The sequence below is a fragment of the Kryptolebias marmoratus genome, linkage group LG5, assembly GCF_001649575.2.
Source record: "Kryptolebias marmoratus isolate JLee-2015 linkage group LG5, ASM164957v2, whole genome shotgun sequence".
Classification (NCBI taxonomy): Eukaryota; Metazoa; Chordata; class Actinopteri; order Cyprinodontiformes; family Rivulidae; genus Kryptolebias; species Kryptolebias marmoratus.
Genome location: NC_051434.1, coordinates 3,745,406 through 3,770,886, shown reverse-complemented (window position 1 = coordinate 3,770,886; position 25,481 = coordinate 3,745,406). Strand labels below are relative to the sequence as shown.

The 25,481-nt window shown below is 37.9% G+C and overlaps 1 protein-coding gene across 2 annotated transcripts in view; it reads left to right on the top strand.

Annotated features, from left to right (window-relative positions):
• Positions 1–1,487: 1,487 nt before the first annotated feature.
• LOC108246376 (F-actin-uncapping protein LRRC16A) overlaps positions 1,488–25,481 on the top strand; it is a 29,501-nt gene continuing 5,507 nt past the window's right edge. Inside the window, exons 1-32 of one of the 2 annotated variants that reach the window (XM_017433883.3) lie at positions 1,488–1,868; positions 5,120–5,217; positions 11,275–11,325; positions 15,765–15,824; positions 15,920–16,041; positions 16,435–16,532; positions 16,626–16,696; positions 17,205–17,278; positions 17,490–17,565; positions 17,707–17,795; positions 18,442–18,536; positions 19,059–19,145; positions 19,298–19,401; positions 19,600–19,677; positions 19,815–19,891; positions 20,129–20,233; positions 20,548–20,617; positions 20,755–20,836; positions 20,934–21,033; positions 21,112–21,166; positions 21,314–21,486; positions 21,688–21,756; positions 21,830–21,923; positions 22,018–22,116; positions 22,216–22,344; positions 22,580–22,702; positions 22,829–23,004; positions 23,905–23,992; positions 24,090–24,248; positions 24,349–24,415; positions 24,692–24,948; positions 25,244–25,344. In XM_017433883.3, the coding sequence (XP_017289372.1) occupies positions 1,841–1,868; positions 5,120–5,217; positions 11,275–11,325; positions 15,765–15,824; positions 15,920–16,041; positions 16,435–16,532; positions 16,626–16,696; positions 17,205–17,278; positions 17,490–17,565; positions 17,707–17,795; positions 18,442–18,536; positions 19,059–19,145; positions 19,298–19,401; positions 19,600–19,677; positions 19,815–19,891; positions 20,129–20,233; positions 20,548–20,617; positions 20,755–20,836; positions 20,934–21,033; positions 21,112–21,166; positions 21,314–21,486; positions 21,688–21,756; positions 21,830–21,923; positions 22,018–22,116; positions 22,216–22,344; positions 22,580–22,702; positions 22,829–23,004; positions 23,905–23,992; positions 24,090–24,248; positions 24,349–24,415; positions 24,692–24,948; positions 25,244–25,344 (3,155 nt within the window). In that variant the 5' untranslated portion in view covers positions 1,488–1,840. Of the gene's footprint in view, positions 1,869–5,119; positions 5,218–11,274; positions 11,326–15,764; positions 15,825–15,919; positions 16,042–16,434; positions 16,533–16,625; positions 16,697–17,204; positions 17,279–17,489; positions 17,566–17,706; positions 17,796–18,441; positions 18,537–19,058; positions 19,146–19,297; positions 19,402–19,599; positions 19,678–19,814; positions 19,892–20,128; positions 20,234–20,547; positions 20,618–20,754; positions 20,837–20,933; positions 21,034–21,111; positions 21,167–21,313; positions 21,487–21,687; positions 21,757–21,829; positions 21,924–22,017; positions 22,117–22,215; positions 22,345–22,579; positions 22,703–22,828; positions 23,005–23,904; positions 23,993–24,089; positions 24,249–24,348; positions 24,416–24,691; positions 24,949–25,243; positions 25,345–25,481 lie in introns of those variants that run through there. The other variant, XM_037975715.1, reaches the window with a different exon arrangement.

Sequence of the window (25,481 nt, the reverse complement as noted above, 5' to 3'; positions counted from 1 at the left end):
TTTTATTGTCACTATATAAAAGGTAAACCAGCAAAATAACATGAATACCACTTCCTACAATATTAAACAATTAAAAAATATAAAATAAAAATGTAAATAGATCAGGTGGCAGTATTACTGGTGACTGAGAGGAAAGGCTTTACAACTGAACTGCAAAACACTTTAAATGCACCTACCCTGGTCTGCATCCAGGTAATTCACCTTTTTGACGGTGGCTGACAGCTGCAAATGCACTGCAAACAGCTAAACGCACTGCACACAGCTAAACGCACTGCAAACAGCCAAACAAACTTGCACATCCCTAACCTTCCAACAGTTGCAGACATATAGGTAATATGTAGGAGTTCAATGGGACTGAATGAGGACAGCCTAACTAGTAGTTAGTATGCTCCCAGTTTAAAAAAACAAACAAAAAAACACTTATGACACTTTCTCTCCATCTAGTGTTTGAATCAGTAGCACACAATGATGTTTATTTCTAAATTTGGGCACATAGTGGACAATAAGCATGTAAGCATGCTGCATCAGTTAATCTACAACCTTTTTGTTGTGACATAGTATTTCTGTAAAATCCTTGTATGCATCCTCTGGTAAAATTCAAAGCCATCTTCAGATTTTAAAGTTTTGACATTGATGTAGTATATAAGGCAGTGGTTCCCAAACTTTTCAGCTTCCGACCCATAAAATAACTGTGACAAACTTGTGTGATCCCATCTGTTGGATGTTTAAATATCCAAACGTGCTAATGACAACACAAACAGTCTTAGCATCCATTTTTCTATTTTTTAAATCATTAAATGACTTGTATTACAATCCTCTGTAACAATTATGGTGTAAATATATCATAAAAACTGGGTTTTTAATTGTAACTTTATATCTGGAGATTATCTAAGGACCCCTGCTTGGTGTTGGGTGACCCACATTGGGGTCCTGACCCTGACTTTGGGAATCATTGACATAAGGCACCTAATGGACAGGTTCCTGTGTATTTGTCTGACCTCCTGAAGCCTTACAGGCCCTCCAGATCTCTCAGATCTGTTTGCTTTAATCGTTCTGAGGACCAGGCTGGTACACAGAGGTGATCAGGAGGACTTTGCAGATGCAACCTGTAAACTGTGAAACAAACTGTCCCAACATATCAGACAGACTACTGATTGGCTTTAAATTCACCAGGAGAGTTGAATTATCATTTAAATGTTGTTGTTGTTTATTTCATGGGTTTTACCATTATTTGTTTTTATTTAGCTGTTTTCTATGTATAGCGCTTTGGCCAAGGACAGATGTTTTTAAATGCACTATTCTGCAGATTTGTTACTTTATGGCCCACAGCCATGCACCCAGTGATCCATTTATCCCTGAGTTCGGTGCCAGCTGGGGTTGGATGGGTTGTAACACGCCTGAATGAGCAGCAGGTGTCAGGGTTGTTCCACTTTTAGCAGCATAAACAAACTTGGACGGAAAGGAAAGACGCACTGAAGTGTGCGTGAGTGAAGAAATGTGCCTGCGTGATTTGTTTTCGTGCACGCACAAACTGTCGACACTTTGGGGCCATAAGTTTCTCAGTCAGAGCACCTTTCCTCGGCGTGTTTACGCCTCTGAGCGCTTCCTGCTGCTGCAACACAAAAGTAAACAGTAACAGGATGGTGGCGGACAGAAACAGTTAGGTAAGCAGCGAGGTGTCGACAGGTAACCACAGAAAACAGGACTACACCTTTGCCAGGTTTTCTGCAGCCCCTCCCGGTTGAAGGTCCTTCTCCAACCCCCCCCTCTCTGCCCGAGTTTACCCGCTTCTGCTGCGCTCTCCGCCGGCCTCTCCTTGGAGTTTACCCCGGCAGAAGACATGGAGGAGAAATCAGACGAACTTTTCGGTAAGTTAGAGAACTTAACTATAACGTTAACTAATCAGCTCAGAGACAGCTTTTCAAACTGAAGCTACACCTTAGGTGGAAATATTTAGGTTTGCATTATATGATTATTTTTAAGGTTAAAAATAAACGACCAGAATAAACATTTATCATTGGCACAGAAGAAATAAATATGCAGGTTATAGAACCCTGCTTACTTTAAAGTTTGAGTGAGAAGCTGAAGTTTTATTGAATAACAAACATAAATCATAACTGATTTATCAGTGTATGTCATTAACTATAGCAGAGCACAAGTTTTCTTATTGTTGCTGCATTTCAGTGAAAAAAAAAGAAAACAAGTTATTTTCATGCCCTGAGGGGTTTTTCTGGCTACCTTTACGTTTCTGCTCTCCAACTTCCTTATCTGAGAAGTGGAGTCAGGGCTTTGGAAAAGGGGTGTGTCCTGTGAAATTCCTTTGGATTGTGAGATATTATCAACACAGACTGCCTGGATGACTGAGTCTCAACAATAACAGTAAATCACTGCAATTTCCTCGTAGAAACTAAGGTAAACTGTTGACCTAAAGTTAAACATTGTGTTTTTCTTGGCATGTTTGGCTCGTGTTTGACTTATGTTGACCTTTAGAGTCACTTAATTTTGGACTAAAGTGTTGGTTTCTGCTATGTTGGCCCAGTTTTTTGCTGAATGAAGAAAGAAAAAACTATTCGTCATGGTTTCTATAAAAGAATACAAATAAGCCTAGTTGCAGAATTGGTCTTGTGCTTTCAGGTAATAATAATATACAGTATAAGCCTTGTTTCATTCATTACCAATAAAACTAAACCCAGTTCTGCATGGGGATGCTGACTCACAACCTTGTGCTCTGTGTTATGCTGTCTGCAGCCCAATATCACACTATACGTCTCCGGACTGGACGATGAATGAGGCTTTTTGTTGCCAACCCTAGTTTTGGTTGTGATGGTACTGAGTGACCTGATGCGCTTTATCATCAGTAATTCAAAACTGGAAAACAAAAAAAAAATAGGCTTGTCAGATCGGCACTTTTTTGAGCTCAGATGCTGAACGAATAAAAACTGAGAAGGGTAAAAAAAAAGTGAGGATAGAAAGAAAAGTGTGCCTTTCGCTCAAGAAAGCTAAGCACTGACAAAGACATAAATGCATTTTTCCGAGTTAGCCATTATAGCTGTTTAACTTGTTAACAGATCACTTTGTTACAAACAAGTTGATCTGACAGAAAACAGCAGATTTATGTTTAACTATAAGATAGGCATTTGTCAATTACAAGGTGCTCTCACCCTAAAGTTTACCATGCTGTCTTCTGTTGTCTTTTAAATAGGACTACTATTTAAAATCCTATTATCTAGTTATAAAAAAACAGATACTAGTGATAGGTACCAAATATTGGTTAGAAAAGGTTTGTTATCTTAAAGATTTTAAAGTTTCTTTTTCCAATGACATGAGTTGCCCCCTGCTGACCAATAATTAGAAATGCAGCAATAATTAGTTCTGCATTGGCCTTATTTTTTAGACCCGGAGGATACATTTGTCTTTTATACCTTGCTCTTTTCAAACTGCTCATTTAAAGTGGAACTGTTTCACCAACCTATTTTGGTTGAAGGAGGTGGTGATGGATATGAAGGTCAAAGTTTATTCAATTCTGAGTTAATGATAAAGAACTGACAATATTGTAAATAAGAGCTTTTATGACAGAGAACTGTACTTAAGACACTAAACTGCTGAAACTCCTTTGATTACAAAACTCAGGCTATTGCAAAGCAATATAAACTGTATTGAATAATTTGGTTCAGTTTATTCACAGTATATTCTGCTAATTTACAGCAAAGTTCAAAACAGATTTAGATTCAAATCTAATTACAGTCACTTCAGTCCAATTACGATGCAATACCTTCACATACAGTTCATTCTAAAATGCCAAATAGTAACCAAGTATCTTTCAAAAGAAGCCAGCAGATTGTGTCAAATTCACCACTTTGTTGCAATCCTGCATCCTGAGCAGCACGTTGGCAACAGTGGAAAGAAATGAGTCCTTTTACACAGGAAGAAACCTGAAACGGAATCAGAACCAAGCTCAGGATGGGGGCCAGGAGTCAACAGACAGCATCCAATGATTTTAATACAGTTCTAAATTCATACTGCTGCCAGGTTTTAAATACCTGATACATTTTAAGAAACTAGAGGATGTTTCTTGTTTCTTCTTTCGTCAGATGTTTTTTTAGACTGAGTCGTTCCATGACTGTAGAATTTGAGAGAAAACTTTGTTTTACTTTTTCTTGTCAGAGGTTCTAAACTAATTAGGAAAGATCATAGTTCTCATGTGAGTGAGTTGGATGTAGAAGAAGCCCATGTGTTTCTGATCAGCCTCTTTGCTGCTTCGTGCCGTAACGTTTTGGTTCTTTTCATGACCTCATCGTAAGTCTGAGTTCAGACTGGAGGAAAAGAGCATGATGTCATGAAGGCGGCCCTGAGTTCTCATGCAGATTACTGCCCATTCTTCATCCCGAGTACAACACACTGTCACACTCCTCCCAAACGTACCCGAATTTCACCTTCATGTTACCTTTTTCCTCCAGCTTTCTTCTCATTCGTCATCTCCTGCTTTCTGTCTGTAAAATTTAATAACTCCTACAATTTCCCCCTCCCCCCTTTTCTTTCCATCTGTTTCTGGGTAGGTTTTTTTTTTTTTTTTCCACTGCTACAGAGACAGAAGTTTTCCACAACTCCTACAGCTAATGCAGATATTGTTTCTGTGAAGTTTTCTTTAGATTTCTCACTATTCAAAGTAGAGCTCAATAAAATAGTATGTTCACTCTGAAATAACAACTAGTTGAGTTGAGTCAACTCTTTCTGTTAGCAAAATAATTCATGAACCACTGAATGAATTTTAATGAAACTTTTAGTAAATATTCTCAGGATGTACACCTAAAACTGATTCACTTTGGACTCAATCCAATTAAAAATGTCATTTTCAAGGTTACACCCAAATTTCTCAACATAAGTTGATCTTGGTCTAAAACACAGGCCTGAAAGATGGCGGCTGATATGCATTCCTTCAAGGAATACTGACCTCTATATGTGATCTTTATTGTACAAGAAAAAAAAGGTAAATATATCGACATTAATTGATAGAGCTGCAGGCACTGACACCTCCCAAGTGAAATGTGTGTACTCATTGTGTAATTATCTGTAATGTGACCTCCCGTGTTAATTTTTCTTTCTCCGCCCTGTGTTGAAGAGAGCGTGCGGGAGGCGGTGGGTCGGAGGGTGAAACTGACCCTGAGGCGCAAAGTCCAGCTGGAGGTCAAAGGTGACAAGGTGGAGAACAGAATACTGGTGAGTGAGAGCAGCTCAGGTTTCCTGCGTCGATACAGTAATGTGAATGCACTTTGATCCATCTTTTCCTGAGCACGCTGCGTCCATCCTGTTAGGTGTCTTTATGAATGGGATGCAGGCTGGCAGTGCTGTGACAGTGTGTGCATGCTGCTACATCACTGTGGGAGAAGATGCCCTTAAATAAGAGCCAGGAAGTGAATGTTTGTTTGACAGCAAGAAAGCAAACAGCAGTTTATAATTCTGAAAGAAAACTTTAAAACACTGGACTTTTTTCTTCACTGAATAAAGCAAAATGCCACAAAGTCGAGATATGTTTGAAGAAATGCATGTGATTGCCAGAAATGTGTTTTTTTAAATAATCTTTTAACTACTAAAATAATGGATTTTATTCTGAAAAGTGTAAATGTACTGTTGTGTTGAAAGTAATCCGTGAAAGTTCCTAGGTGTAAGATTCTTTTAGCACAATTCCACATAAGAACTTGTAAATCAGGTTTGCTATCAGGTACTGAAAACAGAAATTACCTGAAAGGTGATTTAGACAAGTTTGACTAGATATTTTAAAATAAACTCTTTAAATGACACCAAGCAGAACCAGCTGCCTTTGTATTGATGACTTGAGTTTCAATTAGGAAACCCAATAATTCTTTTAAAAAAAAGGGATTACAACAAAGAGGTTAAATGTGAATTTAAACTCCTTACAATCCTCTCTGCCAGATTTAGACAATTCATCAGAAAAATAACTTACGCAGGTTTGACTTGAAAAAAACTAGCTTTAGTTCAGGACTAATTATTTATTTATTTAGCCACAGATTGGCCGTGGTCTTAAATAAACCTTCTGTTTACTGCGTGGGACCTAAAACATCACACCTTTGTTAAACTTTCCTTGCATTTCATTTCTGCCTCTCATCTTGGCCACACTTCGGTCAGTCTTCACACTTTACTTTAAAACGGGCAGTTTAAGGCGTACTGCAAAAAAATATTGTTATTGTTTAAAACAGAACTTTACATTATGGTTTGTTCATCCAAGTGAACAGTCCTATATGAAAAGATGGAGATTTCATCATGAGAATGAGAATGAGAATGAGGAAGTTTATTAGAAAGATGAAGTTAATTTTTATAGTAGTTTTATAGTCGCTGGATTCTAAAACAGCAAACTTCTCAGCACAAATCTGCAAGAAGCTGCCGGATTTCATGCAGCTGAACCCCACTTACTGATTGCTGGGAGTTTCCACAGATTTAAAAGAGGGTTTATTTTTTGGTTGAACTCATTCTCAGGACATCCTAAGAGGACACCTGTATCTCCTCTGTGAATGGATGATAGTTCAAGTGTTTAATCTGTAGCTCTTCATATTTATGACGTGCAGCTTCAGTAGAGAAAAACTCCCACTGTTCCTCTTTGGTAGTTCTGAGTTCTGGTTGTCTTACAGTGAGGCTGCAGGTGGCTGTTAAATATTTTGAATGATTGTGGCTGCAGTAGCTCAGTCTAAAAGGACCCTCAGCTGTGAGTCATGAGTTGAGTGCTTCCTCTTTTTTTTCTTAGCAGCTCTACAGCTGCAGACTGATGATGACAGTAATATGATTTATCTGTAAAGATGAGGCAGAGCTCAGTCTCTGCTGTACTGTAGAAGTGAGAGTCATTTAGACTTTTTAGTTTTGATTGTCATAAGTGATCTCTGGCCCATGGTCAGCGTTTAAAGGTTGGCCTTTAGGTCAGGCATTTATACAAACCACTGTAAGATTTTGGCATGAAATGGGAGCCATTTTCTTGCCAAAACAGGAAAGGACTTTCCCAAAACTGGCACTGAGTTTAAAATGCCACTGAGATTGCTTTTACATCAAATAAAAACCCAGAATATCTATAAAAGCTTCAAATCTAAGGTAAAAACAGTTTGTATACAGAAGTTTCACCATTATTCTTTAGGCCTTTTTAACTCCTAATGCTAGAATCTAATTTGAAATCAGATGAAAATGTTAAACAGAATAAGTGACCTTTTATAAAGATTGTGAGGACAGTAGAGTGACTTTGCTGAAGAACGTGGGTGTTACTGCTGCAGGGTGTCTGGTGTCGTGTTGCTGCAGGTATGCTGTTTCATCTCTAAATACAAGAAAAAAACAAAACAACTGGATATAAAGACTTAAAGCAGGCACATTCCAGTTAATTCTCCTTTTGTTTCTCTTATCCACAGAAGTGCAGTTAGGCCCAATTTTAAACTTTCATTTATTTTATCTTTTTCACTTTGTTCACATACCAAAGCTCTGTAACTCCTGCCATGACTTGACTAAAGCAGCCCACTCACCGCCGCAGGGTGTTTGGACACACACTTACACTCATGCTCACACATACACACACACATGCACTACATTCCACAGGTGCAGATCTTGAGATTAAAATCTTTCGCAATAATTTTTGTAAATTAGGCAAAATGAACTAAATGTTACTTGATAATGTGCAGGAAAGTTTGTTTTATTTGTAGAAAACAGTTAGTGTTTTCTGAACCACATTTGTGAAACTGTTCTCTGCGTTTTTATAGCAAATACCACATCATAAAATACTACAACCCTCCTGACAAACATTCAGAATATTAGTACAAGCTTGTATTCATATGGAACAGAAATGAGCAATCTGGTCCAAATCCATCCACAGTTGAAAGGTGTAGAGTTTTAGTTCTTTCTCTGCCCCTGAATATAAATTTGAGATACCATAAATTATCACTGTTTCACACCTTTTGTTTGTATCATGCTGTATAGAGACTTTACTATACAAATCATTTAACTATTATTGATTTCAGTTTCTGCTAGGTTACCTAAAATATTTCTTTTACACTTCCATATGATATGCATATATTTTTGGTTTGGACAACTTGTCTTTTTTGCTGTCTTTGCTTTTTAGCTTTATACCATAGTTCAGCTTGTAACAATTAAGTAGCCTGTTACTCACCTTATAAATAATCGATACCAGAAGTTCTTCTGAGGGAGGGATCTTGAGTACCATCTGTAGTACTTATATCACAGTTTGAAGACAGTGGTGTTAGAGGAGGGTAGTTTAATTCAGCCTGAGGAATCTGGAGTCATTACATTGATTTTAACCTTTTTCTTTTATAATAACCTGCAGTCATATTCAAGTTACAGTCACTACAGGACTCCTGAAGTTGTTAATGCTTCTGAAGGCAATCTCAGTCAAACACTAACTATAATTTGTTACACACTTTAGTAAACAGATGAAAAGCTGACTGTCAAAATATAGCAATGTTAACTATAAAGTGGTTATAAAGTGAATTAATCTGTGATTATATGCGAATAATACAATTTAGACGACATGGGTTTTAATTTTGACAGAATTTTAGAATGAAATGGTTATGTGGGACAAACGCTTGTTCTTCTGAAAATTATCAGGTACTGAGTTAGACTAGAAAGTGAGTGAATAAAACATTTGATTTCCAAAGAGAAAAACATGGAAAAACCTTCGGAACCTGAAAAACTATTGCTCAGGGCCACTTTAAAAGATAACAGAACGTCTGGGTCCTTGGAAATGAAACATAAAGAGTTAAGGGGGAACTTTCTGCACTCTACTGTAAATTTAAATATACTGACAAAAATGGCCACAAGTAATAAAAGATAGGCACAGTTTACCTAAATCTGATATTTAATACAAGCATTAAAAAGTGACCCTTTTTGTTTTCTGTACCTGATGAACTCATCAACCTGTAACTCTTTACATAATTTAAACAAATATACTCCATAGATTTTCTGCAGTTGGAGTTTACTACAATAATTTTAGTGATCATAGTGCAGTTTTCTGTGAATTGTTTAAACATTTTCAAGAACAAACTTTTTTTTTACATGATCTTTTTATCATCTCTTATTTTACAGTTAGGGATTAAAAAGATGGACCTTTTTTTTAAATCTACACTTCTGAAGCTTTGTGATCAACACGCTTCTATGAGGGGAAAAAAAAATCAGGAGGTCTGGTAAAGTTAACCTCTGGCTTAATGATACACTTTTAACATTTATTAAACCAGAAGTTCTGCCTGGTCTTAAGTAAAGAAAACAACACTTTGGACTGAACATAAGTAGATCATTTAGAAATAAGCACTAGATTAAAATGTGACTAATATTTTACTGCAGTTTTAAATTGGAACATCCTACTAAGTTTTGGAAATTTCTGATCTTTCTTATCTTTGGTTTCAGTCCAGATATTTATGACTCTGTTGTCTGGTCTGCCTATGTGGACATTTTTCTGCCAAAAGAATATTCTCTATTCTCTCTCACATCTGCAAAACACCTGAACTGGGATGTTTTTGGACTTTTTAAACTGAAACCAGTTGTTAAATCGTAAACGGACTGTACTTATATAGCGCTTTTCTAGGCCAACCAGGCCACTCAGATCACTCTGCAACACAATCTGTGCCCTCATTTACCCACACACACACACACACACACACACACATTCCTACAGCACTCTGCTACATCTCTGCAAAGCTTATCTGAATAAATCATTCTTTAGATCCCATTCATACACCGATGGGGCACATCGGAGGCAATGAGGGGACACTTTGACATGTGGGACACTGGGGGAATCAAACCTCCAGCTGTCTTATTGGAGGACAACTGCTCTAACCACTGAACCACAGCTCAGAACATTGTTCTGAATGTTCTACTTTCTGCTCAAAATTCAGCCCTTTATCCGAAACTGTCAGTCAGACAGGATTTCATATTTTATTTAGTATTTATTCATTACTATTTTCTGTTTTCTTCCCTACATTCCCTAACTACTTTTATTTTTTCAATATTACAGGAAGAATGTAATAAGGACAATCTAACTGGAACCATTTAATTCAGCAAACATCTCACACTTAGCATGAAGATAAGTTGCTAATTTTGTCAGCTTGAAACAAACTAGCATTAGCTGAGTGAGGAGTCATAATGTGCACTCACTCTCTGCCAAACCAGCAGTTCAACACGTGGTTGAAGATAATATATATTATTATCCCACTCAGTGAAAAAGCCTCTCGAGAGGCCAACACTCCTCGTTGCTCTCTGTTTGTGGAAAAAATGCTGATGGTATGCAACAGCAGGAGGGAATTATCTGCTCGTGTTTGGACTGAAGGAAAGAGACAGAAAAGTCTTATTTCATTTCATTTCTTTTTATTTTCAGGAATCATTTTTGACATTTTTCTTCTGATCTCACCACTTTATTTTTCAGATTTATGGTTTATAAATCTGAAAATGACACATATTGGTGAAGATTTCCAGCTTTTAATATATGAAAACAGACATCCCTAATGATGCAAATACACACATATAAACTGTGTTTTAGGCTGACCTATATACATATTATGTGGCATAAAACACCTAAAAAAAAGGTAAAGTTTTAGTTTTTTTGTTTTTATTGCAACTCTGACTCAAAAAATGTTTGGATATAGTGTAAAATGTGAATTAAAAACAAAATGCAATGATTTTCAAATCCCATAAAACGATATTTTATTCACAATGGAACATAATAAACATATTTAAATGTTTAAACAAAGAAATTGCACTTGTGATCCTTTTGAATTTTAAAGCAACACATCTGTAAAAAGTTGGGACAGTGACAACAAATAGCTCTACAAGTAAATAGTACAAATAAGAAACAGCTGGAGGAAGATTTTGCAGCTAATTAGGTTAATTGACAACAGGTCTGTAAGGTCTGAGACCTGGGTATAAAAGGAGCATTTTAAAGAGGCTAAATCTCTCAGAAGTAAAGATGGGCAAAGGTTCACCACTGTTGTATCAGCACTTAGTTCAAAAATCCTGCCTCTCTGATGGTATGGGGGTGCATTAGTGGCACAGGCAGATTAAACATTTGGAAAAACACTGTCATTGCAGAAGAATATTTACAGCTTTACACACTTTACAAAATGTCCCAACATTTTTTAAATTGGTAACTTACTTTTTGCAGTGTCGTTACTAAAACAATGTAGTTATGAAACTAATTTCCATTAAATCTTTATGCATTTTAAGCTTGTTATTCTAAAAGTATGCTTTGGCTCTCTGAGTCTCCTGTCTTTCTCTTCGCAGGCCTTGGCATCACACCGAGCCTATCTGCTGACAGCTCGGGTCCCTTCGAAGGTAAGCTGAGCTGTTTCTGAGGGTTTGGTATGAAAACCGGATGTCACTGAATCCTATGACTTTTGTTTTAGTTGTTTCATCACTCTCACTCTGCACTCACTTTCTTTTTGTCTTTTTTTTGTTTGTTTGTTTCTCTTTTTATTCCCAGCTGATAAACTGCAATCATCTGAATGTTCCTCGTTAATAAAACTGTTTCCTCTGTCACTTCATGTCACACTTCCTGTTGTTTAATCCCCTTACAGCTTTTTGCTGTCGTACATAGTTTTCCATGTTTCATCTTTTCTTGCTTATTTGTCTCCTTTTGTTTTGAGTTTTTTCCTGTAAAGCACTTTGTGTTACACTCTACTGTATGAAAGATGCTTTCATAAGAAGAATTCTAACTTTAAGTTTTAGTTTTATCGTCCCAAACTAGAGAAAAAATACATTTTTTCTAGACTGTTTTATTAGTTTGGTTTTGCCTGTATTACAAGTAGATTAGTGTAGGCTTTATTGTCTTTAATATTAGTTAGTTTTAAAAGGATTATGTTACTTAGCTGTTAAATCTAGTTGAATGAACAGACAACACTTCCTAATATGATAATTGTTTCTTTTGCTGTGTGTTATATTTAAAAAAAAAAACTTTTTTGTAAGATTTTTAACTTAAACTTATAATTTTAGTGTTTGCTCTCCATATCAACTCACATTAATCTTCTCTCTTCTGTTTATATATTTATTCTTAAACTCTATTCCTTTCTTTATTGTTAAGTCTCTGTGTTGCTCGAGCCAGAGGAGCCAGAGGAGAACAGGTCCCACCATATGGAGATATTTGATAGTTTTACCCACCATGCAGCTGTGAGAGCCCAGCCTGTGGGAAAGGAAAACAGTGACAGGAAGAAAAGTTCAAACCAGAGGGCCACAGGCTCATAGAGGCTCATGGTGGAAAACACAGAGGAACGGATGAAAAAGTAAAAAAAAGGCATTTTATTGTAGGGATCAAACATAACAGAGACTAACTGGCAAAGAAATAAAACAGGGATGGAAAAGATAGAAGGATAAAACACATTTCAAGTCTTTAAACACACATAAGAACAAACTATATGTCTCAAAAATAAGAGTCTGAAAAGCACTTCAGCTGAAGCTTCAATGTGAACCTCCTTATTCTGAATTTGACAAACTCTTGTAGATATTCCAGATCATCAGATAGTTGATTTATTGTAAGAGAAGCCAAAGTTGGATTCTGTTCCTTAATTACTGACTCTGCTTCCTCTTTTCTCAGCTTCTTGTTTAATGGCTCACTGGTAACATTCCAACGTTTTTTCTTTTCCAGGAGATTTATTTCTAATGAGTGTGTGAATCCAGCCAGACAACTTATAAATAGTTGGGAAAGTTTGAAGCGGAGAGGAACTGAGCCTCAAACTGAAACTGGATGGTAGACGGTTAATTTGGGATGTTACTCTGTCATTTCCATGGAAGAATAAGCTTTTCCATCCTGTCAGAAAAGATAAATTCCAGGCAGAGTGTCATATGATCGTGGGAAGGGTCAGGTGATTATAGTAATTAGATTTTTCTTTAAGGTTTCAGGTGTTGTTGCTGTAGAGTGACCTCTTGTGGCTTTGAGAAATAACTGCTGATTTGTTTACAACTTGGGGTAGCTCTGAATCGTTTTGAAATAATGTGATACAAAGAGTTATTAGTGATAAATAAAACACCCATTCTTCTATAATTTAGGCAAAACCTTCACATATGCACATTTTAATTGTTGGTTCAAGGTCAGCTTATACTTCTTGCATGCTTGATGCAGAAAGCATCATTTGTTTTTGAGCACCTAAATTTAAAACTGTATGTGTTTGTTTATACACAATCATCACATCCTGATGATTTTTCAGGCAGCTATTGCAGACATATCAGTAACCATTTTAACTTTCAGGATTGATCTTTGTTTCAATTCTGATTTTGTGTGAAAGAATCTGTAGTCAGACTTTAACATTTAAAAGATAGATGTCATGATGTCATCCCTAGTAGTTGTTATTTTGATTTGTTTTTCTTTTTTTTTTCATCTTCTATTTCATGTTAAATGGAACCATAGTTTATTAAAATAACAGCAAGCTGTTCTAAAAACATTTGAAATTAGGAAGTGAGATTGTGGAAGTAAATATTTTTCTGAGTATCAAATCATCTGAGAAATAAAGACATCTGGCTCTTCTGACCGGCATTGTTTGAAGAAGTTATGTCTGCATTTGTTTCTCATATTTGTACTCAGATCTTTTGTAAATAGTTAAGTTAGGGTTTGGCATCCATGAGCCATGAAACATGAAAGCCACTTGCCTAATATTGTGTTTGTTGTCCTCATGACTCCAAACCTGCGCTAACATATTAAGGAATGGACGTGAGATCTGTGGGCTCGGCCGGTGGTGTCTGGTATTAGATCCTTTGAGTCACATGATTTGCAGGGTGGAGTTTGTGTGGCTCAGGCTTGTCATGGCGCATCCTGTGAGCGCTCAAACAGATTAAGCAGCTCAAGGGCTGGGGTTTTTCAAGCTGCTCCTGAGTGGGGTTTTGCAGTCTGACATGACTGGGCACAGTCAGTCAGCCATAACCACGGGCTAGTGTGCACAAGTCTGCAACAGGAGGATCCAAGGTTTTCTGAGAGAAATATCATGCATTGTTAAGAGAAGATCAGCATTATTAACATCACCTAACAACAGTTTCAATGTAGTCAGCCGTGACTAGAGGAAGAACGATTAATTTGGCTGTTATTTGCCACTTTTTATAATATATTCTGTTGGCAGTGCCTTTACATGCTTAACCAATTACTGAACAGGAAAATGAAGATGCAGCCAGCTTACTGTACTTACTGCCTGATTATATTTAGGAAGAACTGTTGATTGAAGGGAACTTCTATAAATGTACTCTCAAACTGCTCAGAAACTTTTGGTTTCAAGTTGTTTTAAATGCTAAAATTTAGTTCTGACTCACGATTAGCTTGATTCCCTAAATACTTCACGCCTATTACAAAATATCCTTTCAGAAATGATAGAAGAGAAGTGAAAAATAATGTAAAAAATCAGTAAATAGCACTTAAAAAAGTTTGCAAAACAAAGATTTTAACTCAGAGTCTGACCTCTGATCTGTTGTTCCAGAGTGGGCCAGTGGTTTCTCAGAGTGTGTGTGTGTGTGTGTGTGTAAGAGTGAAACAGAGGGTGTTTTGTTCTTCAGTGTGTACTGTCCCAGCAGAAAAAGGCAACAGAGAGACAATGGAGGAATTTAACAGCTGGCAGGGCGAGCAGAGGAGGGGGCATGGTTTCTCTGCGCCCCTCTCTGCTTCAGTTTCATTCTCACACTCATTTTATTCCTCTTTCTCTGGAATCCAATTTTAGTCTTCCATTTATCTCCGACAGACATTTTTGTTCCAGGTGTTGCCTCTTCTTCCTCTTTTATTAATCTTTTTTCTGCCTCCCTGTCTCATATTCTCTTCCTGCTCTTTATTTTTGCTCCCTTGTCTTTTCTCTCTCTCTCTCTCTCTATCACACTTGCTCTCTTTGGCAGCAAGAAAAGACCACACAAGTGTTTAACTTTCACTTTCTGGACTCAAAGGAAAACATTTGTGAGTGCATGACTCTGCTCCAGACATTTACTCAGCAGACTATTTCCAGGTTTTGTTTTGACTCGTGGCCTTCGAGAGACTTTATTTCTTCCCAGGGTTTATTTTTTAATAGGAAGTTCAGGTTCAAGTTAGTTTCTGTTTCTATTTTATGCAGCGGAAATGATTCATACAGCACTCAGGCTTAGATCAGCCTTCAGACAGGTGATAGTCACTCTATGGATCTAAAGATTTTAAAGCAACCATTGTTCAGGAGAGACATGTTTGGAGTTATTGAGGCATACTGTCTGTCCTCCAGAACAAGTTGGAGCTTGACTGGTCATGCTAAGCCTGCTGGTAAAGTGGATGCTGCTTGATAAACAGAGACCTGAACCTTTCAGTCACATGTGTCTGAACAGCTCACAGTAGTGTCAGCATGTGTTCACAGCAGCCTCCAGCACCAGAGGTTGCTCCATGTCAGCCGTGAGGGCGTTAGTAAAGTCCAACCTTACAGTCAGCAGCTGGGCTCACATCAGAGACACTGGATGAGGCTGAGGTCAGGTGTCTGTGCAGGGCAGGCATCCACAAAAACCAAAAAAATACTAAATGTGGAGTGATATTGTCGTGTTGAAACAGAAAACTAACAATTTGTTTTTGACAAAGTTAGAAAAGCACCATAGTCTTAAACATCATGATGTGCTTTCAGATCAAGATGCATTTTCATTAAAATTAAGTAGCTTAGATCATGTAAGCATGTTTCAAAGTCCAAAGAAAATGTATTTTGTGTTGCATATAATGCATATTATATAAAGTAGAACAGCCAACCAGATGTGCTAACAAGATGCATCCTTTAGATTCATGCCTTTTGTTTTTCTGTCAGGTTGAGCAGTCGTTCAGCTACTTGGATATCCAAGGGATCAGCAGCAACAAGCCCACTCAGGTACCAACAGTTTTTATATTTCTTCCAGGTTAACACTTTTCGTATCACTTTAGTTCATTATGTGTATTTTATGCCATGTTCCTTTATGGATGCAGTTGGTGCTGGATCATGAGCGCGGTCCTTGGAGCCTCCGGCTGAGCTCGGTGGAGGAGGTGGACGAGGTGATTTCTCACATCGGCAGCTGTCTCTACCGGATCTGCCCCGCTGGGTCACCTGTGTAGGTACCATCTCAGATTTCACCGCTGAGAGGAAAGAGTCAAGCAGCACATTGATGGCTTTAACTGTAAAGTCTAAACATTGATCCAAATTCTTAGAAGGTGGCAAAACATTTATTTAATTCTTTTAATGTCCATTAAAAATAAGTAGTTGATGATTGTTTAATTTATTTGATTGAGTAACTTTTCTTTCATGTAAATAACATTAAAAAATAACTTCAGATTAGATATGGGATGTTTAATTTACTGCAGAGTTAGAGTGGTGCATTTATTGTCCAAGTCTGTGTGAGAATTTGTTTTGGTGAGCTTTATTAGGTTAGCCTTTGAGTTTTAGTGTTCTCTCATAATTTGTCCTTCTCGTTCCTCCTCTTCCTCCCTCTGTATCTCTCCGTAAGGAAGATGATGAGGAAGTTGAGTCTGAAGCCTCCAGAGAGGCTGATGAGTCTCCAGGCCGTCTGGAATGAGCAGGGCTCAGCAGACCTGGGACCCTGCGGTCAGTCGGCCTCAACGTTCAAAAACAAAACTGATTTTAATGAAATCTATTTGTTCTTAAACACTGAAGCCTTGTCGTCATGACTCTCTGCAGGCGGCTTTTCTCATCAGTACTGGTGTGTGTGTGACAGCCTGGGTCTGCCGTTCAGAGAGGAGGTCCAATGGGTTGGTACCGTAGAATAAAGTCATTACTGTTGCTGCTTTGGTGTATTTTATGTTTGTATTCTAAAGAGGCTACTTCTGCTTCTCACTGCTAATGTTTATGTTCCTCTTCTTAATATCTTTTTATTTTTGTTCTTGTAACACTTTTATATTTTCAGCCTCTTGATCATTTTCCTTCAGTATGTACCGCCGTGATGTTCTTGCGTTTTTTGTTCTTCCTCTCTTTAACCACTTCCGATTAGTTTTATTTCCTTGTCTTTGTCTTCATCTTCTCTTTTTTTCTGCTGCTTTTCCATTGTGTGCAGCTGTGACGTGTTCATTCTTCCTCTTTTTATTCTTATTATTGTAGCAAAAAACAAACATGTTAAATCTGAGTTCAGTCATTCATGTTTCCATTGGCTCTGTCAGGTCTCCGCTGTGGCTGACTATCCCTTCGAACACGCCACGATGAAGCTGCGTCTTCTGTCTTACCTGCTGTCCCACCGGTTATTGACGCTTTTGTCTTTTGCAGGACGTTGACACCATCTATCTCACTCAGGACACTAAAGAACTTAACCTGCAGGACTTTGTTCACCTGGAGAACAGGTTTGCTCTTGACTTAACATCCAGATTTATTCATGTTCGGTGTCAGAATGTCAGAATTTGTATCATGGACAAATTATGTCACCGTCTTTCAGACAGATTTAATAATCTTACAGGTTTTTTTTTTCTATAATGTTTTTAAACAATCTTCCTTTTATTTTATAGAATCAAGCAGTCACATTTCTAAAATGAAACTTTTTTAACCCCCTCGCAGGGATCTGGTGTCAATTATCGCAGTTCTTGAATACAACCAGTGGTTCACCAAACTCTCATCCAAAGATTTCAAAATGGTAACATCCTTTATCTGATAAATCTGTCTGCTGTGTTTTTATGTTTTCATACTTCATGTAACACATCTTCCTGTTTTACTGTCAGTAAATCTCACTCATTTAAACAAATTGGATTTGCTTACTTTTCTTTCTTCTTTGCAGTCTACAGATGTGTACGACCAGATTTTCAAGGTTGTAGCTCGGTCCAGTCGACTTGAAGAGCTGGTGATGGACAACGCTGGACTCAAAAGGTCAGAGGACAGAACAGTCAACCAGTGTCCGTGTGTTTTTATATACAGTATGTGTAGAAATCCTATCCAAATACATTTGATACTAAAACCTAAATTATGTTCTTTAAACTCATCGCATCATGAATGTGAGAGAGTCTGAATTGATTTCCAAATGTCAACAATTGATTTTGTTTCCTGTTAATTATTAACGTAATGTTGAGGAACATGAAAGGCGGAACTCGAGGCATGGAAGTGTGCAGAGCCCAGACAGTCTATGACGTCCACATAACAAACACAGGCACAAGACGGCTGAGCGAGACTGACTGGAAGTAAATTAATTGGAAGTATACAAGTACTTCGCTGTAAAACTACTAAATGCTCACACAGCAGGGAAATGTGGAGGGATGCAGCAAGATAATGCATCAATAATCATATCAACATCACATTCCAGCAACTCTGAATCATAAAGGAGTCAAATCCTGATCTACCTAAAGATTCCCACTCCTACTAGATTGTCAACAAGGACTTACAATAAACAGTTTTAGTCTGATCTTTAAGAACAACTTATTGTTAATGAACAAGCTTGCTGATTGTTTTAATAAAAGGTGTTTGTTCACCTTGCAGCTGTTAAACCTCATCACTGATTGGCTTTTTCTCTCCTTTTCAGTGATTTTGGTCAGAAACTGGCCACCGCACTGTCACACAACCCCTCCTGCACACTTCAAACACTCATCCTGAGCAACAACTCCCTGGAGGACAAAGGTTGAACTGTGTGCACCCACACACACACACACACACACACACACACACATCTTACAACATTTCTTATTGTGTGTACAGAGTTAGGCATGTGTGCATAGGCTGTCTGTTTTAATATAAATTCTAATATGTACAGAGAAGAGATGTATTTCCTATCTGACCTTCCCAATCTGGGAACTCAACTTCAATTAAACACATTTATATGTGACAAGGTTTTTACGGGGTAAACTAAATGTCTCCTACATGAAAGATACCTTTTGTTTCTTCTACTGTATGCACTACGACTGATTTACTTTGTTTTCAAATGATCAATGTCACACTTGGACATAATTTTAATCCTCAAGCTTTTATTATTTGTCTGTTGGTTAAGAAGTCGGTGAATTTTGCATCATAATTGATTGAAAACCAAAGTTTTATGCAGTTTATTCTCACGTGGCTCCCATGTGGGGTCGTGCGCCCTCTGCTGGTCCTGCCCTGCAGCCTGAAGTCCAATACATTCATTTTCTGAATCTGTGCTGCTTTCAGGAGTCGCTGCTTTGAGTGCTCAGCTGGCCAAACTGCCCATGGGCCTGAAGCACCTGAACCTCTCTAGAACCTCCCTGTCTCCTAAAGGTCCGCACAAAATAAATATATCTTTCACAAGTAACTGTCTCTGTGCGCATACGTCTTATTTCTTCTACATGATGTGTGTATTCTTCTGTTTACTGCTATTATTCAGGCAACATAGAGTGAGCATTGTGTATTTCCCCTGTAATCTCTTGCAGGTGTGAACAGCCTCTGTCAGGCGCTCTGTGCTAACCCAATGATTGCAACGACGCTCACACACCTTGACCTTTCTGGCAACTCCCTCCGAGGTGACGACATTCAGGTATGAAGGCTCCTCCCCTCTTTATTAAACATTAAGAAAAACCCTTAAACTGTAATAATATAAAGTTTTGCATGAAAAAAACAACTCTAAAGATAGACTTTCAAGCTTTTAGATTGAACTGTATCACCAGCAGCATGATTTTTTATTATTTATTTATTTTTGGGAGGTCATATCACATTTGTTTTTTTGTCTGAACAGTATCTGCACAGCTTCCTGAGTCACCCCAACCGCCTGGAAGTTCTGGATCTTTCCAACAGCGACTGTTCCCTGGAGCTGGTAGGAAAAGCTAATTTTAAAGAAATTTAGAAGTAAAAGCATAGTTTTATTGAATATTTAGAAGGATTAATTTTGTTTGAACTGACTGATTTTTGCCTACTTTCTCTTTAAATTTATTTATGTATTTTTTTCCCTAGGTCTGTGCGTCTCTGTGCAAAGGATCCTTAAAACATCTCTCTGTGCTAAACATGTCAAAAACTGTTTTCTCTCACAGGTGAGACATTAGAGTCCCTCATGGGTCAGACAGCAGATAATTCTTGTACCTGTATGAGAATGTTAGAGATATATTTTGAAATATAGCAGAATATATAATATATAATGATTATCTATCATCAAGACTTCATGAATTAAACACTTTTTAGTCTGTAAAACATAATTTCTAATTTCAGAATGTGAAATATGAATTGATTAATGCCAATAACACCTTTTCTTTCTTCTCACACTCGTACAGGAAGGTTAAAGAAATCCCTTCATCCTTTAAGCAGTTCTTCAGCTCCTCTGAGGCTCTGACGTCTGTCAGTCTGTCAGGAACCAAGCTGCCTCTGGAGGCTCTGAAGTAAGAACTCCTTCAACCTGATTTTCTTTTCTCCTCAATACACAACAAATATTTACAGCTGGCTCCTCAGAATTATGGGGACTTTGCAGATTAGGTCAACATTTAGTTTTCAGAGAATCATATGGACGGAGTTAAAGCAATGAAATGTCTGATTGTTGAACTTGGAAAAAGGATTTTTCAAGCTGTGTTAATGGCTTTTTTCTCCTTTTCAGTGAGGCATAGCAAAGTTTACATGCTTAGCTTAATCTAAGTGTTATGACCTTTGTAAGTTGTTAGTTATGTGACTTATTTATTTATTGATTTCTCGTCTGCAGAGCGGTGCTGTTGGGCCTTGGCTGCAACCCAAACCTCAGCGACGTGTCTCTGGACCTCAGCTCCTGTGAAGTAAGACCACCATGGACTTTAACTGTCCTTAACATTGTGTTTAAACACTTTAATACATTGTTTGAATCCACACAAATGTAATTATCAGTCTAAGAAGCTTCCTTTAGAAGATATCGACCAACATCTGTTTCTTCCAGCTGCGTTCAGGAGGATCCCAGATCTTAGAGGGTTGCATTGCTGAGATCCCAAACATTTCCAGTCTGGATATTTCAGACAACAGTGAGAACATCTTAGCTTGTGTTCAGACATTTTCTTTTGTCCTACACGGATTTATGGATGTTCACTCTCACTCCTGTTCCTGTTCTGCCTCCCTCAGGTTTAGATATGGATCTCACTACTCTTCTTGTGTGGCTGGCCAAGAACCGCTCCATCAGACACCTTTCACTGGGCAAGAACTTTAACAACATCAAATCTAAGTGAGTGGATACTTTAAAAAGTATAAATTATTTTGAAATAGTCCGATATTTGGCTGTTGTAACACATTTGCTCTACAGAAATGTGGCTCAGGTCCTCGACAACCTGGTTCACATGATTCAAGAAGAGGAGTCGGTGAGTGATTTATTATATTATTTTCTTCCTATATAAACAATGTTCTATCTTTCTTTATTTATCTTTTATTTTCATCGCTCTGCATTTAAAATCACTCTGAAATGTCCCATATTAAACGTCTTTATTGAATTCCTTCACTCTTTGCAGCCGTTGACCTCGCTGTCCCTGGCCGATTCCAAGCTGAAGGCCGACCTCTCCATCATCCTCAACGCTCTCGGCAGCAACACCTCTCTGACCAAACTGGACATCAGTGGAAACTCTATGGGAGACATGGGAGCCAAGATGTTAGCCAAAGCCCTGCAGATCAACACTAAGCTCAGGTGTGGAGAGAAACAGCAGCATCTTTAACTTCATTTATAACATTAATGGTTAGCAGGTAGTTAAAGCCACGTCAAGTCATTTTTAGGTTATTTATCAGAAGCTTTAAGGTTTTTGAATTGATGCAAGACAAAAGAAAACTCCACATTGTTGAGTCCATATTGCTAAATAAAAAGCTCTTTTTGGTTTGTGTGTGTCTTCAGGACAATAGTGTGGGACAGAAACAACGTCAGCCCTCAGGGTTTACAGGATGTAGCTGCTGCTTTAGAGAAGTGAGTTTCAAATCATCACATTTAAAAGTCCGAGACATTTCTGCTGCATGCTCTTATTGCTGTTATCCATCAGGAACTACACCATTCGGTTCATGCCTGTTCCCATCATGGACGCTGCTCAGGCTCTGAAGGCAAATCCAGAGAAGACAGAGGACGCTTTACTGAAGGTTTTAATTTCCCACCTTCATTCTATTCCACGTACCTGACAGTATTTCAGAAAACTAAATGCATTATTTTTTTTCCTTTGTTATTGTCTTGCAGATGGAGCAGTACCTGCTGAGGAACCATGAGACCCGTAAATACCTGCAGGAGCATGCGTACAGGCTGCAGCAGGGAATAGTCACCACCACCACACAGCAGGTCGGCACAACACCAGACTTTGATCTAATAATTTTAGTTTGATTATCACTCCTGTTGCTTATAATAAACTATTCTGAATCTTTTTGTTCTCCAATGCAGATGATGGACAGGATGTGCGTCCAGGTGCAGGATCACCTGAACTCTCTAAAGTTCTCAGAAACCAACTCTGTTCAGGAGGACATGAAGGTGGCAGAGAATCTCATGAAGGATGCCAAAAACTCCAAAACAGTAAGATGAAGATCAGAACTAAAAAACTGATCTACATTTTCTCAACATGAATCTGAACTACAGTCCCTATAAAAAGTATTCACCCCCTTAGATGTTTTATACTTTTATTGCTGTCATAAATCAATCATGGTCAATATAAATTAGACTCCTTTACAAAATAAAATAAAAAAAAAAACTCTCTTTAATGTCAAAGTGGAGCACCTACATTTTCCTTTTATCTTGTGTTTTATTCCAGCTGCTCCCCAACCTTTACCACCTGAAGAGTGGAGGATCCAAAGGTGCATGTGTTGGAGCCATTCAGGATAAACTGGAGTCCATGGCTGTGGAGGTGGCAAGAGTCGTAGACGAGCAACTGCAGGTAGCATTGATTTATTTATTATTATTATTATTAACAATAATAATAACAATTTTACCCTGTAGGGTAAAATCTCAGCTGAGCTAACAGTTTAAATGCGAGGCTCAGACTGCGCTAACTCCTCTGCAGACGATGATGATGTCCATGGTAGACGCTGCTGAGGGACTGTGTCCTCACGTGATGAAGAGGAGCAGCCTTCGTCAGGAGCTGCTGAAGGCCGGTGCAGGGAGGATGACTATCCCCCGCAGCTTCATCACCACCACATTTATGGAGCAGTCTGGGGTTGACATCATCAATAAGATCAGGTCTGACCTGCTGCTGTGTGTGCGTGTGTGTGTGTGTTTTAAAAAGATTAACTTAACTCAAGTTTTAAAAGAGGTTTTTACTACAAAGCAGGTTCAACACACTACAATTTATAGAATATTTCTCTGAAGAAATTTCCAGAACGTCTGACATTTTTGGTTTCAAACACAAACTCTCTGGAACATCTCTAAAATATTTAGTAATCATTTACCAGAAGGTTTAAATTAATTTTCACGTGCTTTTCAGTATCAGTTACCATGGCAATGTGCCTCAACAGGAAAAAGGGGAACCATCTTTAATATTCAGAGTCACACCCAGCATTACTTCTCACATGTATCTTACAGCTGCAGGGAAATTTCCAGGAGAACAGGTCCAGCATTCAGCACCATGAGTGCAGATAATCTGTGATTTCAAGCAGCTGAATGACAGTCTTGTGCTTCAACAACAATCCCTGTGTGCTGATCGTTACTGATTCTAATTAAATGTGGATAATTTGTGTTGATAAGACAGATTGTGACCTATGAAACATTCCTGACAGATTATAGCAGAAAATGTCAGGGTTTAATGTTTTTGAGGACAAAATAACAAAGTCTTATGAATAGATATTATATTCTGCTATACATTTTGCTACAATACAAAGGGATACAATAATTTATATCTATGTATATGTTCCAACCTTATTCAATTCTAGTCAAGCTTGTAGCTTTTACAAAACCTTCAGAACCCCAGCAGGAATAAATAAGAACTCTTGGGGGAGATTTAATATAATTTTATTTGTTTATTTCCTTTTTGTCAGCATTGACAGACTGATGGAAGCTCATTACCTGGAAACTTTCCAAATGTCATCAATATCAGTTCGTTCGTTTGTTGATTTGTGTTTATCTTTTTTCTATGTGAAACAGTGAAGTGAAGCTTAGCATGGCATCGTTGCTGTCTGATCGAATTGCGGATGAGATCCTGGAGTCTTTGTCATCATCTCAAAATACTCTGGTTAGTGTCGTTTCTGCATCCCAACCTTCCCTTTCTTTTTTTTTTGTTTACTTTTTGCCTTCATTCATCTCTTCTTTGTTCCTCAATCTGTCTTCAGGCGGATCATCTAATCAGAAAAGACCAACCTCGGCATCAGGAAGCACAGACTGAGACAGAGGTTCTGGATGAGACGGTTCTCCAGCCGGAGAACCATGATGAGGATCAGAAACACAATCGAGACAAGAAACATGTTCTGGACGACATGGAGTCCTGCATGGTAACAGTGTGACCACAGCAGATGTTTTAGATGTTTTATAAAGTTGATCTTTGTAGAAAAACTGTGATCTTACTAAAAATAATTTGCTTTTGCTCCTTAGGTAACTCCTAAATCTAAGAGGAAAAGTATCCTGGTCAGAATGCTGCGGCCAGTATCAGTGGCATTTGGTGAGTGACCAAAAACTACAACAACAACAACAAAAAAAAAAAAACATTACAATGTAATATTATACCTTAGAGTGTAAGTAGTTAGGTATGTTTTATTTCTAAAGCACATTAAAACAATGTAGACTCTACCTACTATGCAATATAAAAGCAAAAAAAGGAAAATGCATAAAGCACACACACAAACATACTGAATTAGAGACCTTACTGTTTTTATAAACACAAATACATTTCATCTTCCAGTAAAGACACATTTGCTGTCTTCTGTTTGACCAACAGAGATGGAGTTTGACTTGGACAAAGCTCTGGAAGAGGTTCCAATCCATATTGAGGACCCGCCTCTTCCCTCTCCTCCTCCATCTTTACAGACATCGGACAGAATGTCGCACTACGGAGATCTGCCGCCTCCCCCGACTCCAACAGATGCTAAATCTGTGTGTTTTGGCGAGCTGCCCCCTGTGGAGCACAAGACTCTGGATCATTGCACCAAATTCCGGCCAAAACCAAAGAAGAGGACGAAACCCAGCAGAGCACCAGTAGAGTTCCCATCTAGAAATAATCCCTATAGTTGTTCAATTATTTTCCTTTTCAATAATACAGCAAATGTAGTTACTATTTTATTTATTTATGTTTGGTCAGTGAGAGACTTTGTTCCATGGTTTGACTGGTAACACAGAAATGTGATTTGATTAGTTAATATATCATGAAGTTGTAATAAAGGGCTTTTAAATAGTTGATTTATTAATGCTTGAAGGAGATTACATTATAGCACTGTGTCATAGCAAAACCAAACTTCGTATAACATATCACTTTATTTCTCCTGTTTTTCAGCGAGAGGCCACAGGAGGCCCAGAGCAGAACGGCACGATGGGAACGCTGGATGAGGGTTTAGAAGATTTCTTCACCAAGAAAGTCATTAAACTCAGCTTTAAGTTAGTGTCATTCTGAAGCTTTTTTTTTAGCTGAAAACATAAAAGCCCGTTTCTTTATCGTGTTCACAGTTTTTATAATATCATAAAACTTGCAATAAAGACATTTAAATTAGGTGGTCTCGCTAAACTGGTTTTAT